Source organism: Carlito syrichta, unplaced genomic scaffold (assembly GCF_000164805.1).
Source record: "Carlito syrichta isolate Samal-C Ts95f unplaced genomic scaffold, Tarsius_syrichta-2.0.1 Scaffold313642, whole genome shotgun sequence".
Lineage (NCBI taxonomy): Eukaryota > Metazoa > Chordata > Mammalia > Primates > Tarsiidae > Carlito > Carlito syrichta.
The window spans coordinates 115,700-132,475 of NW_007257738.1; the positions used below are offsets into that span (position 1 = coordinate 115,700).

The window sequence follows — 16,776 nt, forward strand, 5'->3', positions numbered from 1 at the left end:
TGGCGACAGAGTGAGACTACAACTGAAAAAAAAAAAAAAAGAAAAAAAATCTTAGACTCTTAGAGGACAGACCCCACAAAGCTGAAACCGAGACATCTGAGGCTCGGGTACTGAGCAACTGGAAGGTGTTTCTGAGAGGGGTGTAATGAGGCTGATTTTGTACATGCAGACCTGATTCAGCTGGTGCTCTACAAGGAATTGCTGCTGTCATGGTGAAGAAATGATGCCGGGGTGACACTGGGAGTGGAGGTCAGCAGGAAACAAAGGATGTTCCATGACGGCAGAGACTAACAGGGCCCCAAATGGTAAAACCGAAATGTGGTTTTCAGTGTTGCAGAGCTGAGTTTGGAAGGGTGGGACTGGTGCTGAGAGATAATAGTTTATTAACTGGTCCTGCCCACCCCTGTGAATAGTCAACATTTTGACCCACTCTCTTGAGTATATTCGAACTTCCACACGACAAAAACTACTCTCAGCCTCACAGAATGTAACTATCTGCCCACAAGTGAAAATGTCCTCACCAACTTCCCAAAATGCGGATATCACAGTCTTATTAGTCATCGTATTCATTACATTATTTATTGCTGGACTTTGTTAATTTGTCCTTAAACTTAATCGCAGTTCTACTTGAATAGCGTGTCGCCCAGCGTCTAAGTGGCAGAGTTAAGTTTCAACAATGCTTGTATAAGATAATTCGAAAGGAAGGAGAAGAAGGAAGAATTGGGATACATGCACAAACTTCAAAAGCGAGGAAATGTACGTATCTGTTCACCTGGTAGCAGTTGATATTCAGATCTCTTGTCTCCCTTTACTTGTTCCGTGTTTCCTTTGCCCTCAGCTGAGACTTCAACTGATGAGATTTCTTTACCTGAAGGTCTGAATTCCCAGTGGTCCTGCCTTTGGCTTGCTGTGGTTCCCCAGGAACTTTTACTGTTAGAGATGGACATACGGAGAGATGCCCAGTGAAGGAGGCCACAGTCCATCCTTCCTGACCTTTTGAGGAGTAACAGCCTAGTGTCCTCTCGCCCAGCTGGTGGCGTATCCTCCTCATTTGCCTCTTGGTTTAGTGACTTGAGGAACCCCAAATGACCAAGTGGCAGTCTCGCCTTCCAATTCACGGGAAACTTTGCAGTTTCCTTTTAACAGAAACATTTCTTTCCTTTAAGACCAGGACCTCTGTACCATCAAGGATGGAAAGCAAACATTCCTCTAATGAGTTATTAGGTTAATAGTGAGAGAGGTCATCACACTTCTACCCACTGATTCATAAAACAGTGTTGTCTATAGGGAGGCAGCTGATTCAAAGTATATGCTGCTTCATGTGAGACAGAACTCCATCTTTCTGGATGTTGTCTTACAACTGTTGTCTGCAATAGGCCATGCCATTTTTCTGTTGGGCCAGCTGCTTATAGATGATGGGATATGTGATAAGACTGGTGAATTCCAGGTGCTGAGAGGCACTCCTTAATAACTGGTACATGCGGTGGTTTTCAAATTACAGGCCATAAGCTGTCAGTGGTCCTGGAGACAGTTTAGTGAGCGTACCAGTTCCCTCCTCTCCCCCTGTCCCTCTCTTCCTGTGCTAGGGAGGCTGGGCTAACAAATAATATAGTATACCGCCTGTTGTGAGGGTAAGTATTTTTTTGGAAATATTTTTACACGCATTTCCTATCATGGTTAAAAATGTATTTCTCGTTAGGATTCATGGTGGCAACACTTTGAAAACTACTGGTGCAAAGAGACATTTGTCCTTGGGGTTCCCAAATCCCTGACCCCAGTGGCTTACTAGGGGTTGGCATCTCAGTCCCACCCCACATGGTGTCAGCATTGGCTGCAATCCTCTGGTGGGTGTGAGCACGAGGATGGGTTTCAGATCTCTCGTCTTTAAAAAAAAAATTTTTTTTTAAGTGCTCTGTAAATTTAAAGCAGAAATTTTGTTTCCTTGGAACAAAGTCAAAGGATAGCCATGACGAGTGAAATCACCTATAAAACACCACTTCTGGGTTCGTTTAGAAGATTCAATGAGATCATGTGAGTAAGTTCTTTGTTCAGTATATGATGTGTAGCAGGAATTAGTTCCTGTGTAACACACAGTTAAATGCAGATATGCCCAGCACTGTGCTTTTAACACAGTGTTTATTTTTAAATTGTACATTGAAATTTACATTTAAAGTTTAACTCTTCTCCATTATTCAGATGACTGGACTGGCCTAAATAGGGCCTCGTGCTCACACCCACCAGAGGATTGCAGCCAATGCTGACACCATGTGGGGTGGGACTGAGATGCCAACCCCTAGTAAGCCACTGGGGTAAGGGATTTGGGAACCCCAAGGACAAATGTCTCTTTGCACCAGTAGTTTTCAAAGTGTTGCCACCATGAATCCTATCGAGAAATACATTTTTAACCGTGATAGGACATGTGTGTAAAAATATTTCCAAAAAAATACTTACCCTCACCCTAAATAGGGCCAGTTTTCTGACTTGAATAAAATTTCATATCCCCTGTTAATTTCTTTCCATCCCTCCTCTTTTTCTTCAATTTGTATTTTTTTCTTGGATTTTGAGAGCCTTGTGGCTAAAGCAGAGATGAAAATTCTGTGGGAAAATATCTGTAAAATAAGTTTCCTTGAATGAATTGGGATAGATGGCTCGGCCCTCAGGCTGAGACCTTGCCTGACTTAATGAAGGAGCCAAAGTTATTGACCGGACAAAAAAAAATTTTTTTAAGTGCTCTGTAAATTTAAAGCAGAATAGCGTTAACTGGTCCTTGATGAAGAAATCATCTTACCATTCCCCTCTGTGTCTCTTGTACATTTACAGTGCCAGAAATGCTTTTGGGAATTTGCTGTGTTAGAGGTAGTGATATGCTTTGGAAAGGTAACATATTGAGAATAGGACACTTTCAAGAGAAATTTAACTTGGTATAGATGCAGCCCTGTTATATCATGTCTGTTTTTTTTTTTGTTTAGACACCTTGGTCAGGATGTGATTCATATACCATATGACTCATCCATTTAAAATGTACAGTTCAGTGCATTCAGAATTGTGTATCCATCACCAGAGTTGATTTTAGAACATTTTTATGACCTCCCGAAGAAACCCTGGCCTCCTTAACATCACTCTCAAACTCTACCCCACCCAGCCCCCTAGCCTTAGGGAACCATTGATTGTAGATTTGCCTGTTCTAGACATTTCATAGTAATGAGTTCATATAATATGTGGTCCTTTGTGATGGCTTCTTTCACTTAGCATAATGTCTCAAGGGACACCCATGATGTAGCCTGTGCAGTTTTTTAACATTGCTGAGTGACATTCCGTTGTAAACTACATTTTGTTTACCCATTCATCGTTGGATAACATTATTTGTGTTATTTCCATTTTTTGTCTATTGTGAATAATGCTGCAAAGAACATCCACGTACAACTTTTTGTGTGAACATGTGTTTCCCACCATCTTGGGTATCTAGTTAGGAGTGGAATTACAAAATCATATAGTAACTCCGTGTTTAACTGTTTAAAGAACTGCCAGGCTGTTGTCCAAAGCAGCTGTCCTAGTTTGCATTCCCACCAGCTGTCCTATTTTACATGCACATGAGGGTTCCGGTTTCTCTACATCCTCACCAATACTTGTTATTTTGATTTGCATACCCAATCAAATTGTAACACCAATACTTGTCCTTTTGATTTTAGCCATCTAGTGAGTGTGAAGTGATACCTCATTGTAGTTTTGATTTGCATTTCCCCAATAACTTTTTATTAGCTTCTTGACCATCTTTTTTGGTCCTGTCAGTTTTTAATTGGCAAGGAGGGTTAGCAGTAACTGTAATCTGTCCGATTCTTTTTTTTTTTTTTTTTGAGTTGGAGTCTCACGCTGTCGCCCAGACTGGAGTGCAGTGGCCGCTCCCGGCCACCGCAGCCTCGACCTGCTGGGCTCCAGCGATCCTTCCGCCTCAGCCTTCCGAGTAGCCGGAATTACAGGCACGCGCTACCGCACCCAGCTGATTTTTGATTTATTGTAGAGATGAGGTCTCGCCAAGTTGCCCAGGCGGGTCTCGAACCCACGGGCTCAGGCAGTCCACTCACCTCAGCCTCCCAAAGGCGTGGGATTGCAGGCTGAGCCACCGAGCCCGGCTATCTGTCCAATTCTTATGTGGAGAAAGTTTCTCCTAAAATTATCGCACTTCTCCAACTGAATTTAATCCACTTAAGCATCAGGGAATGTTTGATTGGAGTAACACTTTTAATACATAGTTACAGTTAAGCTATAACCCATCTGGCTGTATATAAAAGAGAATCTTATGAAGGCTCACAATTTTGTGTCTTTGTAAAAAGATATTAAAACCTTGAAAGGAGTCAGATAAAGAATGTGAAGTTTTCTGAGCTTCTGTAAACAGGGCTATTTGGCACATCTCGTTCCTTTTGACCTGAGTAGAAGCCTGGCAAGGAAGCACGTATTTTCTGTCTTTTTTACTCTACTTTTTCAAAAGTATTGGACTATTTTGAAAAATTGCATTTTCACTTCTATATTTTAGAGTGGTATGCACTTTAGTATCATTATTTCTTATTACTTACCTTTTGACTAATCTAATAGAAAATCTGACTAAATTGCAGTAGCTCTAAAAGTGTCAAACTCAAATCTTACATTTTATATTTTCCTTTTTTGCTCTCAAGGAATTTTTTTTATGTTGAGAAAACACTCCTATACTGCTACAATAAGAGTAGAAGACTTTAAAACATCAGCTGCTAAAATGTCAGAAACAAGTAATTGAAGTGTGTAGAACTTGAGTCTTAGTCTCTCTCTTTGCATGTCAGAGCAGCTTTTCAACAGCTGTAACTCTGTATTTGACCTTGAACTGTTTCAAGGGTGCATTTGTACATGGATTATACCGTGCATCTCCTATTGTTTAAAGTCAGTATACCTTGTCGTCAAGTGATCTTTTCAGATGTCTCTCTAAAATAGAATTTCCTTGGAAGCAGCTGGCAGAGGCCAGGAAAAGGTCACTGTGAGTTCTGATTGTGTCATGCCCTTGTGAATGTGCTCTTCTTCCTTGGTTGTGGTGTCTTACTTGCAGTAGTCGTTGGTGCTTCCTGCACTCGTGTGGTCCTTCATGCTGTCAGTTGCCCTCTCCTAGTGCCTCCCCTCCAAATGTGCTCACTGAAGCTCTTCAGTGTTGCCAGTAGGTGAGCTCTTTTGGCAGTTTTTCATTTTTGACATCGAATCCGCATTTATGGATTTATTGGTTTCTCTTCAAAGAACTGGGCTCCCTCAGACACCATGGTTTTGCTCCATGACTTTCTAGAACACTAATTGAGGTTGCCACTGCCAGCAACTCTCCTTGAGCTGCGGGGTCGTTTGGCCCTGTACTCACTCTGATGGTTCATCTTCGTTCGCTTTATAGTCTCAGCGAAAGCAGTAGAAGTTGACTCTGAATCAGAAAGTCTTGGCTATCTTTTTTCAGTGATAGTACATAACTTGAAGGGTTTTTCTAGGAAGTTCAGTGCAGTCATGTGTTGCTTAACAACAGGGATAAGTCCTTAGGTGATGTTGTTATTTTGGGAACATCACCTAAGTGTATTTACACAAAACTAGATGTTAGAGTCCATTACACACCTAGGGTGTGTGGTATAGCCTGCTGCCTGTAGACTACAAGCATGTTACTGTGCTGAATACTGTAGGCAGTTGTAACACAGTGGTAAGTATTGTGCATCTAATAGAAAATGTATGGTGAAAATACAGTACTGTAATCTTATGGGACCACTGTTGTATATGCAATCTGTCATTGACTGAAACATCATTATGTGGCACATGACTATAGCAAGTGGAATGAGGAAATAGAAATAAACATCATGAAGCCTGTTCCTCCAGCTTATCTGCCCTTTGTGAGGGGCTGAGGGGCCCAGGGGGAGAGAGGGAGAAAAGACTAGTTACCCTCCCTGGTTTTTTGTTCTTACATCTCATCTGTTTTCAGAAGTGATAGGAAAGCAGTGCCCAGTAAGTTGGTTTCCTTTTATTTTTTTTAATTGTGGTAAGATATATATGTAATATATAAAATAAAATTGATCATCTTGACTGTTTTTAAGTGTACATTTCAGTGGCATTAAGTATATTCACATTGTTGTGCAATCATCACCGCCATTTATCTCCAGAGCTTTTTCATCTTCCCAAATGGAAACTCTCCCAATGAAGCAATAACTCCCCGTTTCTCCCTTTCTCCCAGCCCCTGGCAACCACCATTCTACTGTCTGTCTCTATGAATTTAACTATTGTAAGTACCTTACATAAGTGGAATCACACAATATTCGTCTCTTTTGTCTGGTTCATTTTGCTTGGCACAGTATCCACGAGTTTCATCCATTTTGTAGCATACGTCAGAATCTCTTCCGTTTGAAGACTGGGTAGTATTTAAATGTATGTGTACACCACGTTTTGTTTATCTATTTGTCCGTCTGCAGACACTTGGGTTGTGTCCACCTTTTGGCTATTGTGGTTAATGCTGCTATGAACATGGGTGTGCACCTGTCTCTTCAAGTCCTTGCTTTTATCTGTTTTGTGTATTATGTCTTCAGAAATAAAATTTCTGGATCATTCGGTAGCAATGTCTAGTGTTTTGAGGAATTGCCATTCCTGTTTTCCTTACAGGCACCGTTTTACATTTCTACTAGCCAATACGTTGGTTTTCTTAGCCCAAACTTTACTTCCCTTTGGAGACTTGTTTTATTTTAAAAGCTATTTAACTTGGTCTCCTGCCAAAAAAAGGTCAAGATTCTCTCTCTCATTTTTTTTTTTTTGGTCTAGAAGACCACTGCTTCTTGTTCTCTGGAGCCAGACTTGGTTGCTTATTCCTCCTTTCACATGGTCACTTGGGGAGCAGCCCTCAGGGACTGTTTGCCTCGCTAGCATTCTAGCACCAACACAGAGAAACCTGTGTTAGTTTGTGTTCTCTACTTTTAAGAACTTTTAAATACCACGGCCAGCAGTGGGCCTTACTCCAGTATTTTATGTTGTCATGACTTTAGGGCTAGATTTTTAGCAAAAGTACTTTGATTCATAATGGTCCAGACAGAAGGAGTACAGACTTGAGCTGTCTCTCGGGGTCTACAACTCCTGTCTGTACCATGCTCACTTAGCCCTGCCTGTTCACCTCAAGGTAACTGGAACTCTGTTCACTTCAAGGTAACTGGAACTCCTGGCATTTCCAAAGTGTCCTCATTCGGTTGTGTTTTGAGGTGGGGAGAGTAGATGATGGATAAATTTAGACATGTAGTATGTCTAAATCTTGAGGTTTATTTTCCTGAAATATACAATGGAGAGTTCACCCTCTTATTTTTTAAGGTTCTTGCTTAATAACACTTCCTTAATTTCCCTTACTAAAAAAAATTCTTTTTTTTTGGGTTGGAGTCTCACTCTGTCACCTAGACTGGAGTGCAGTGGCTGCTCCCGGCCACTGCAGCCTCGGCCTGCTGGGCTACGGCGATCTTTCCACCTCAGTCTTCCGAGTAGCCTGAATTACAGGCATGCACTACCATGCCTGGCTGATTTATTAATTTATTATAAAGATGAGGTCTCACCAAGTTGCCCAGGCGGGTCTCGAACCCCTGGGCTCAGGCAATCCACTCACCTCAGCCTCCCAAAGCACGGGATTACAGGCTGAGCCACCGAGCCTGGCTAAAAAATACTTTTTCTAATGATCATTGGTGAAACCTCCACTCCTTTTTTCTTTTCTTTCTTTTTTCTTTTTGAGTCAGAGTCTCACTCTGTCGCCGTGGCACACTCACGGCCACCCCAGCATCGACCTGCTGGGCTCAGGTGATCCTTCTGCCTCAGCCTTCCAAGTAGCCAGAACTACAGGCATACACTACTATGCCCGGCTAATTTTTTTAAATTTATTGTAGAGACGAGGTCTCGCCAAGTTGCCTGGGGTGGTCTCGAACCCGTGGGCTCAGGCAATCCACTCGCCTTGGCCTCTCAAAGTCCTGGGGTTACAGGGTGAGCCACCGAGCCCAGCCCCACTCCTTTTTTCACTACCTATCTTAACTCTTTTTTCATGTTCCAATACCTCCATTTCCCTCTTTTAATCCTTTTTTTAGTTAACAAATTTGTCCTCTGAGTTTACTAGATCTGAAACTCTCTAATACTTGAATTTTATATGAGATGCTTGTATTTTAGAAGAACTACTCCACTTTTAGTCTTAATATCAGGGAAGACAAAAATTAATTTGGGACAAAAGAGGAGGAGAGACCAGTATTTATTGAGCATGTGGTATATACTAGGCCCTGTGCCAGACACTCTAATTACGTTTGACTCTATATTGATTGGTTATAAAAGGAACAGGGCATTGAGAGGCCAGCTTATGTAAGGTTTCTTTGCTCAGCAGGATTCACTGCATTGCTCTATGAAATATGGAGTGTCAGAGATGGAAAGAAGCTCTTCAAATGGACTGTCTGTCATAATGGCCTTTAGGTAGAATGAATGATGCATTCGATGGAATTCTAGCCATGCTCCTTTTGTTTAGGTTTGGTGAGGTGGCTGTATCCTGTGTCACTAGTATGATGTGAGCAGAATGGAGACAACTCCTCTTCCTTCCTGGCCTCCTACGATAGATCTGAGGTCTGACCTAGGTTGAAGATTTATATCTGTTTGAAATACAATACTCGTAGTCAGTGTAATACAATATCCATATGTTCACAGTTTTAGGCTTTTTTAGGTGTTATTTTAGATTCCTCTTTATCCACATTTTTCTGGGCAAGTACTAAGTAAATCTTTCAATTAGATGAATTTGACTTTCAGAATAAATTTAAAGCAGAAGGATGGCGAGGAGAGAGCTACAGAAGGGAGCAGCAGCTCCAGGTGGATAAGATTTGAGGGGGCTCTGGGCTTGAGACCTGTTTGTGGTGGTGTCTCTGGCTGTGTGACTGAGGTTTGTTGTGGCCACTGAACATACCAGCAGGTCTTAAACCGAACTGATAGTTGTACAGGCTTTCTGTTGGTTTGCACATGTGGAACCCCTTTCCCAGTTCTCAGACGGTCACCCTGGGGCAGCCCCAGCCACCTCCCGTGTTGTGTGGTTTTAGTATATTCCTGAGAACTGGGGTCAAAGCAACATGCAGAAATTGTTAATTTCATCAAAGGTGACTCTTTTAAGATACACAGTAAGTCCTTTGTGAACTATACCATAATAGGTACTTATATCTTTATAGCAATGTCTTGGTTGAGTTCTTTCCTGTTTGAACTTGAGAAACTGTGGGTGGGCAGAGTAGGTGTCGTTCTCCTCCCTTTCCCCATTCTTGAAAACAGCTTTCTTGAGATGCAATTCAGTATTGGGACCACTCTACAAAAACAAGATAGCTAAAATTTACTTTAGATAGTGAGACCAGTGACATCACACCCACACACAGGATGATGTGAAAATGTTTAGTATTCACATATTGAGGCCTTCTGGGGAGAGCAAGGCAGCTTTCAAGAAGTTCTAAAATGGCTTGAGAGATCAGGGAAAGGAGACTGGCTTGGGGTTTTTGCGGTTGGGGGAGGCTGGCATGGGGTGAGAGTTCCCAGGAGTGGGTTGGATTTCCTTCTGGTTCTGTGAGAGGAAGCTACCTGGAATTTCCTATCAGCTTGCCCAGGTGTGGGATAGAAGGGAATGAAGGAGGAATGAGGGTAAAAAGCATAAAAAAATGGAGACAGGCTCTTTATTACATTCACAAACCATAAATGTGGTTAATTCCATGGTTTGTGTAGTCACAGACTATGTGAGTATTTCGTGCAGAGATACTGTATATTTTAGAAACACTGTCTAATTTCTGAACATTTTCATTACCCCAAAAAGAAACCCTCGTGTCCATTAGCAGTCACTCCATATATTCCCTTCTCCCTTCAGCCCTAGGTAACCACAAATCTACTTTTTATATCTGTGGATTGGCCTATTCTGGATATTTTTTAGAAATGGAATAGTACAATATGGGGTCTTTTGAAACTGGCTTCTTTCACTTAGCATAATGTTTTTCAGAGCCATTTGTGTTGTAGCATATATCAGTACTTTGTTCCTTTTTGTGATTGAATGACAGTACATTGTGTGGATATGCCATACAGGTATGTTATATTGTAATATGGTTAATGTGGAACATATGAGGGTGAGGTGGTGATGGGAGAGTCAAGTGTCAGTATTATTTAATAGCAAGAGAGGAAGACTTGGGCCCAGATCTCAAAAGGGAGTCAAAGACAGACATCTAGTCACAGGAGTTGTGTAAATTAGAGGTAACATTTGAAGATGAGAGAGTAAATGTGCTCTCTAAATTGAAATATATACTCTTTAGCTGGCTGCTCTGGTTGCCAGTAGATACCATCCATTTATTCGTGTCCTCTGATGAAATTCATGGTAATTATCATTTTAGACCAATCTCAGAATCATTCTGATGCAGAAAAATCAGTGAAGCCAAATATACATTTTGAATTACTCATTTTGTCATGCTTCTATGAGCATGAAACTCATTTTTTTGGTCCTTGTTGAATTCTTCACTCTAAATTTTTTGTTGGTGTTGCTTTTGCCTATTCATTTTGTTGGTTGGAAAATGATTAATATTTTAAAGCGATATAGGGTTGCTTAAATGCTTTTATGTCTTAGTCCATTTTCTGCTTTTATAACAGAATACCACAGACTAGGTAATTTATAATGAACAGAAGTCTATTTGGCTCATGGTTCTGGAGGCTGGGAAGTCCACGAGCATGGCACTGGCATCTGGGGAGGGTCTTCATGCCATGTCACCTCGGGTGGAAGGTGGAAGGAAGGGCAAAAAAGAACACAAATCAGAGAGAAAGGGGGTTGAATTCATTCTTTTATCAGAAACCTGCTCCTGAGATAACACCATTAATTTGTTCTAGAGTGCTCTGCTCTTAAAGATCCCATCACTCAATGCTGTTCATTAAGGATTAAGTTTCCAACACACGAACTTTGCAGAACACTTTTAAATCATAACATCTTATTAATGTATCTCTAGGAAGCATTCCTTTTTTTCCTCTGTGTGATTGTTAGGAAACATTCCCATTCTCTCTCTCTTTTTTTTTTTTTTTTAATTTTTAGCTTCATTGGGGTATGATTGACACAATTCTGTACATTTAAAATATACAATATGATGATTTGATAGCTAGATATTTTTAAGTGATTAGCACAATCAAGTTAGTTAACACATCTGCAGCTCACATAGTTACCATTTTTTGTGGTGAGAGCATTTTAGATCCTTATTTTAAACACTGAGAGTTTTTTTTAAGTAAATCAAATAGCATATGCCACAGCTTCAGATTTACTTGGTTATCATTTATGATCCTTTGTAAAGTTCAGGCATAATCTTTTGTGTCTCAAGTAACATTCCCTGGCTTCTGCACCCAGGATGTCTAAAATATGTAATAGCAATAATAAATTGATTTTACATTTCTAGGTTCAATCTTTATTTATATTGAATGAATGATTGCTTTCTAAGATGTTTCCCTTGCAGTATAGGAGTTAGGTTAATTGGTAGACTTTTCTGAATTCTCATGTGTTTTATAGTCTCCAGTATGCAGTTTCTGGGTAGAGGAGTTTCCATGTTGCTTATCTACCAGCATTGTAATATTGCATTGAAGACTTAGATCAGAACTTGGGTGTAATCTTGAATTGTATAGCTCTGTTTTAACAGAATCACCATTTGGACGTGGAATGCTCTAGACCCCATGGGGTCACTCTGTTTTGTGCATGTGACCAGTATCTACACCTCTCTGATCTTGCATCAAAATGCAGGAAAGAGAATAAGCTTAGATTTTTGCTTTTCTGTGGGGCCCAACGTCTAAACTAGCCATAGAAAACAGACATTTTGGGATCATGTGGCTGGATGATGTTCTCTCTAGGTGTGATTTTACTACAGTACACAGGTTTCTGTTACCAGCCCCCAAGTACTCAATCATTATAATTCACTCTAACTTTGAAATCTATAGAGAGAAAATGGCAACTGTTCGTTGTCTTGTGAAATAAGGAATAATATCAAAGTAGATCTTTGTAGGTAGTAGGGGGTTTTGTGTGTGTGCATCATGGTCTTTTTATATAGTTAGCCTTTCATTTCTTAGGGTGGAAAACAGCAGGCGTCAACTTGGTATTATATCAGTGACAAGCTTCCCTATTAGCCGTTTTCCAGATCCACATGAGATAGTACAGTGTCACTGAGTTCAGTCTGCAGTGGAGGGACGTGGATTACTTATGCACCAAAAATAATAACTGCATTGACTGTAATACTTACAAGTGTATTTACCATTGCATACTGGGAGTGCTGCTTCAGAAAGCATACATCCGGCCAGGCTGGGTAACCCTTTATTCATATTCTCATTTGCATATTTGGGTACCAGAGATGAGAGAATTCTTTTAAGCAATGCCAACTTGCTAACCCTCTGTAGCTAAGAGTGGAGGTGGGCTGAAGTCAAGATCGAGCACAACATTTTGTGTTCCCTCGTGGTTTGCTGTTAGCAAGCTGTTACCCATACATGTAAAAGGTTCTTTGAAGTGGGCTTTCACATGTTTCCATAGCAGCAGTCATCTTAGGGATTTTTGGACTTTTTTTTTCTTTTGCTTCTCTGTTCCTTGCTGATACGGGATTAAACAAACAGCATATTTAGGTCAAGGATAGAGATGTTTGCTAATATAGATGCTAGGCTAAGCATTCTGGGAGAGTGATTTCTTACAGCAGATGAGCATTCTTTGTGCCTCCCAGCAGCATCTGCAGCAGTGTGGCTGTCTGGCACTGTCTTTTTCATTTTGGGCAGTCCTGAGATTCAGAACAATCCCAAGCAAATCACAGGAGCCGGCAGTTTTCTAGTAAGCACCTGGAAGTCTTCTGCTTATTTGTCCTTTGGTATTAACAGTGAAGCAATCCACTAGGAAGACGATACTTTGAAGGTTTTGGTGCATCCGAGGTGTGTCATCTTGTGTTTGCACCACCCCTCCTGTTTTACACTTGGAGCCTGGATTTTTTTGTCAGGCTGCTGAGCAGGAGCGGATTCTAGTACGACAGCTCAGAGCTTCCCTTCTGTTCCGGTACCAGTGACTGCTTGTCATGAAGATGGTACAGTGGGAGCCTGCTTTTGAAGAGCCAAGGAAGAGGATGTGGAAATGGAGTAGAGATTGCTAAAAATCTGAACATCCACACCTTGGGGATGGGTTGCACTACTAGTGTGATTCTGTTTAAAGGCATCCGCACCGTGTTTGAAAGAAACTGTGCTTATATGTGCAAACAGCAAGGAGAGAATAATGCCCTTGAATATACAGCATACAATTGGACAAAAGAAGATTCAGAACTATTGATCTCCTCCTTTCTGGTAATTGCTTTCTCGCTTCATTAACAAGTAGTTTAATCATGTTAGAATAAACTAGTCTTTACTTGTAAAACAAATATATTCATTTCTGTATGCTTGTATATATATGTAGTGTGTATGTTTAAATGGGTATCATAGCCTTACATTTAAATTATGATGTGCCTGTTTGTGTGTGTGAGAATGCCATGTATTCATCAAAGCTAAATATGTAGGAGTTGGGTAAGCTATTTTATTAAAGAATACTTTTCTAAGGTAGTTTTGTAAGCTGACATGTTCTTGGTCTAGTCCCAGAAATAATGCTTGGTCAGGTGTATATTTAGGGTATTGTATATGTGAACTGTCTCCCAGTGACAGTGAATGATTCAGTCCCTTTACATCTTAGTATTCTACTTGGCTAGGTTTTTCTTACTAATGGCTTGTGGTCAGTCCTTGATTCAGGGGAGAAATTTAATGGGAGTATGGAAGAAAACTGTAATGAGGATGAGATAAATAGTTATAGCTTTATTTTTTTAAAAAAATCCAACTGCCTATTGTGTTTGCACCACCCCTCCTGTTTTACACTCGGAGCCTGGATTTTTTTGTCAGACCCTTGGGTGAAGGGTCTTGAGAGTAGGAGGAAGCTTAGTTTGACATGACACTTCTGTGTTCTGTCCCTTTACCAGACACGGAGAGGTGTCAAGTCACAGATGGGTGTGCCTCTTGATGGCCTTCTCCCCAGCACCAGGCTTATGAGGATGCTACATATGGGTCTCTTCCTCCCTCAGGATGCCTTGCCGTTTTTCCTTCTGTTCTCATCACAGTTTTTGTCAAAACGAGTGGGGACAAATATATCTGAGAGTTTCTGTGTGTGAGTCTTGCCAGCAGCTGCTTGGTACAGCGAGGCGTGCAGAAACGCCGAGACCTTTCCTGGTTGGCGAGGCTGCCATCTGAGACTGAGGAGAGGGTGTGGGCGTGCCATATGCACCTCGTGATCAGATTGGGTGGCCCCAAGCCTTGCAGGAGCCCCAAGAGAGGATGCATGTTTTGGAGAGGTTATGTGACGGTAGCACCCACATTACTTGGGAGGAAGAAAGGCATCACTCCAGGCATCAGGTGCATTTGGGAAGTCAGTGTGACATGTGGTGTGGAGTTTAAGTGATGCCATATAACTGTTAAATGTGTTGAGCTCTGATGCATTTTGAAATACGTTCTTGTGGATACTGGTGTCAGAGACTAGAAGGACTAGCTCATTATGGCGCTCTGTGTTCATGTATCCGTAGCCTACCAGCCCAGGGCCGGCTTGGGCTGGTAATGGCAATGCCCCTCCCATGCTGTGAGCCGCTACTCCCTCAGGCCAGACTGACTTGTCTTGGGTTAACCTGACTTGAGGAAACTGCTTGTTTTTCTTTTCTTTTATGGGGGAATAGTAACCTTCCGGGGGCTTTGCCAGAGTTCTAGGCCTGCGTCTCTGGAACACTGCTTCCATGCATGGCTTTGGCTGTTCCCTGTCCAACACCCTCACCTGCACCAACATGCCGGACACGCATGTGGCAAAGGTGCTGCTGGACACAAGGATGTACCCTCTCAGTCCGGATGGAAGGATGTGCCCTCTTACCCTGACCCTGACCCTGACCCTAACCCTTGCCCTAATCCTGCTATGTTCTTGCCTCCTATGGCTTCCTCTCCACACAGCTGATGGAGTGCCCCCCATTTTTTTTTTTTGGTCAGAATCTCACTCTGTTACCCAGGCTAGGGTGCAGTGACACACTCACAGTTTACTGCAGCCTCTACTTGCTGGGCTTGTTTCACTTCAACCTCCCCAGTAGCAGGGACTACAGGTATGTGCCACCACGCTTGGCTGACTTTTTTTTTTTTTTGTAGAGATGAGTTCTTGCTGTATTGCCTAGGCTGGTCTCAAACTCCTGGACTCAAGCAGTCCTCCTGCTTCAGCCTCCCAAAGTGTTGGGATTACAAGTGTGAGCCACCACACTCGGCCAGAGTGGCCTTTTGAAGGGGAAAGTCAAGTCATGTCACTCTTCTGCTCAGACCCAACTGTGGCTGAGTCAAATGCAGAATCCTTCCAGTGGCTTCACTCTCCCGCAGTGCCAACCACTCCCTGCCTCCTCCTCTTTGCCCCTTTCTCTCTCCTTCTCTTCATTTCTCACCTTGTTCTGGCCTCCCAAGCTGCCTTGCTGTTCCACTTTCGGGGATGTCTCCACCAGGCATTGCATGGTTCATTGCCTGACCTCCTCCAGTTCTTCATTCAGATCCCCTGTAATGTCCCCAGCAGCCCTTTCCCCAGTTCCTGTGCAGTTGCGTTTCTACCTAACGTACTCTTAGTCCAGAATAATAACATGAGTATAATAATAGTAATTACTAGTAAGTATTACAAGAATTAGATTCACTGCTCTGCTCCTAACACCTAGGACAGTGCCTGGCTCTATAGTACTAGTAAGTGCTCAATGAATGAGCAAATACTGATGAAATGGTTTTACGGTATTGAACTTGAACTCAGAGAAGCTGCTGAGAAGACAGGTTATAATTGCCTATTTTAAAGCCAAAATGTGATTTTTTGGGAGTCGTTCCCCCAAACAATAACGGCTCATCTTTAATAATCTCTCCTAGCCTGCTGACCATTCAGCTTCCTAGAATTGTACTTTCCAACCCGTTTTTCATGGCGCTACACCAAGCAGTTATGTGGTTTATTTCTGAATGTTCCGTGAGTTTGATATGGTCATGATTGACAACTGATTATGTTACCTTTGGATATTATCCAGACTAGCTCTATTGAGAACTAGTCTATGGCATAGACACTTGGGGACCTTATTGTCCTTTAGTTTGAGCCACTCAAGCCCTTCGTTAAGAGAGTCCTGCCTATTGGCACTGACACCCACACAGCCATAGTTGAAAACCTCAATACTCTGCTAACAGCTGTAGATGGGTCATGGAGGCAAAAGACAACAAGGAGATCTGGAACCTTAAATCGATGCTTGAACAAATGGATTTAATACACATCCATAGAACATTCAACAGAGGTAGGCTGACCTTCAGCCAGGTATGGATTCGTGTCAGGGTCCTCAACCTTGGTTGGGACCATGTCTGTCCTGGCTCCAGCCTGTGGTTCTCCCTTAACTGTCAGCAGGTAAGAGCTATCCCCAGAGAGCGTAACCCCCACCTCAGCCACTCAGTGTGTTCTGAACCTTTGTGGAGGGAATATAATATTCATGAAAGGTTTGAGGCCACCTGTCTTTCTGGAGACTCTGTGTCCTGCAATTGTGACTTTATCTTAGTGATCTGGATTTTTCTACAGGTGTGATGTTAGGATGTTTACTTGTGATCCATTTTCTTTTTTTTTTGAGTCGGAATCTCACTCCGTCACCCAGACTGGAGTGCAGTGGATGCTCCCGGCCACCGCAGCCTCAACCTGCTGGGCTCCGGCGATCCTTCCGCCTCAGTCTTCCAAGTAGC

General features: G+C 42.1%; 1 protein-coding gene across 2 annotated transcripts in view; it reads left to right on the forward strand.

Moving 5' to 3' along the window:
- Nucleotides 1–13,170: 13,170 nt before the first annotated feature.
- DOCK9 (dedicator of cytokinesis 9) overlaps nt 13,171–16,776 on the forward strand; it is a 239,202-nt gene continuing 235,596 nt past the window's right edge. For both annotated transcript variants that reach the window (XM_008070565.2, XM_008070568.2), the window contains exon 1: nt 13,171–13,332. In XM_008070565.2, coding sequence (XP_008068756.1) covers nt 13,171–13,332 — 162 coding nt within the window. The remainder of the gene's footprint in view (nt 13,333–16,776) is intronic.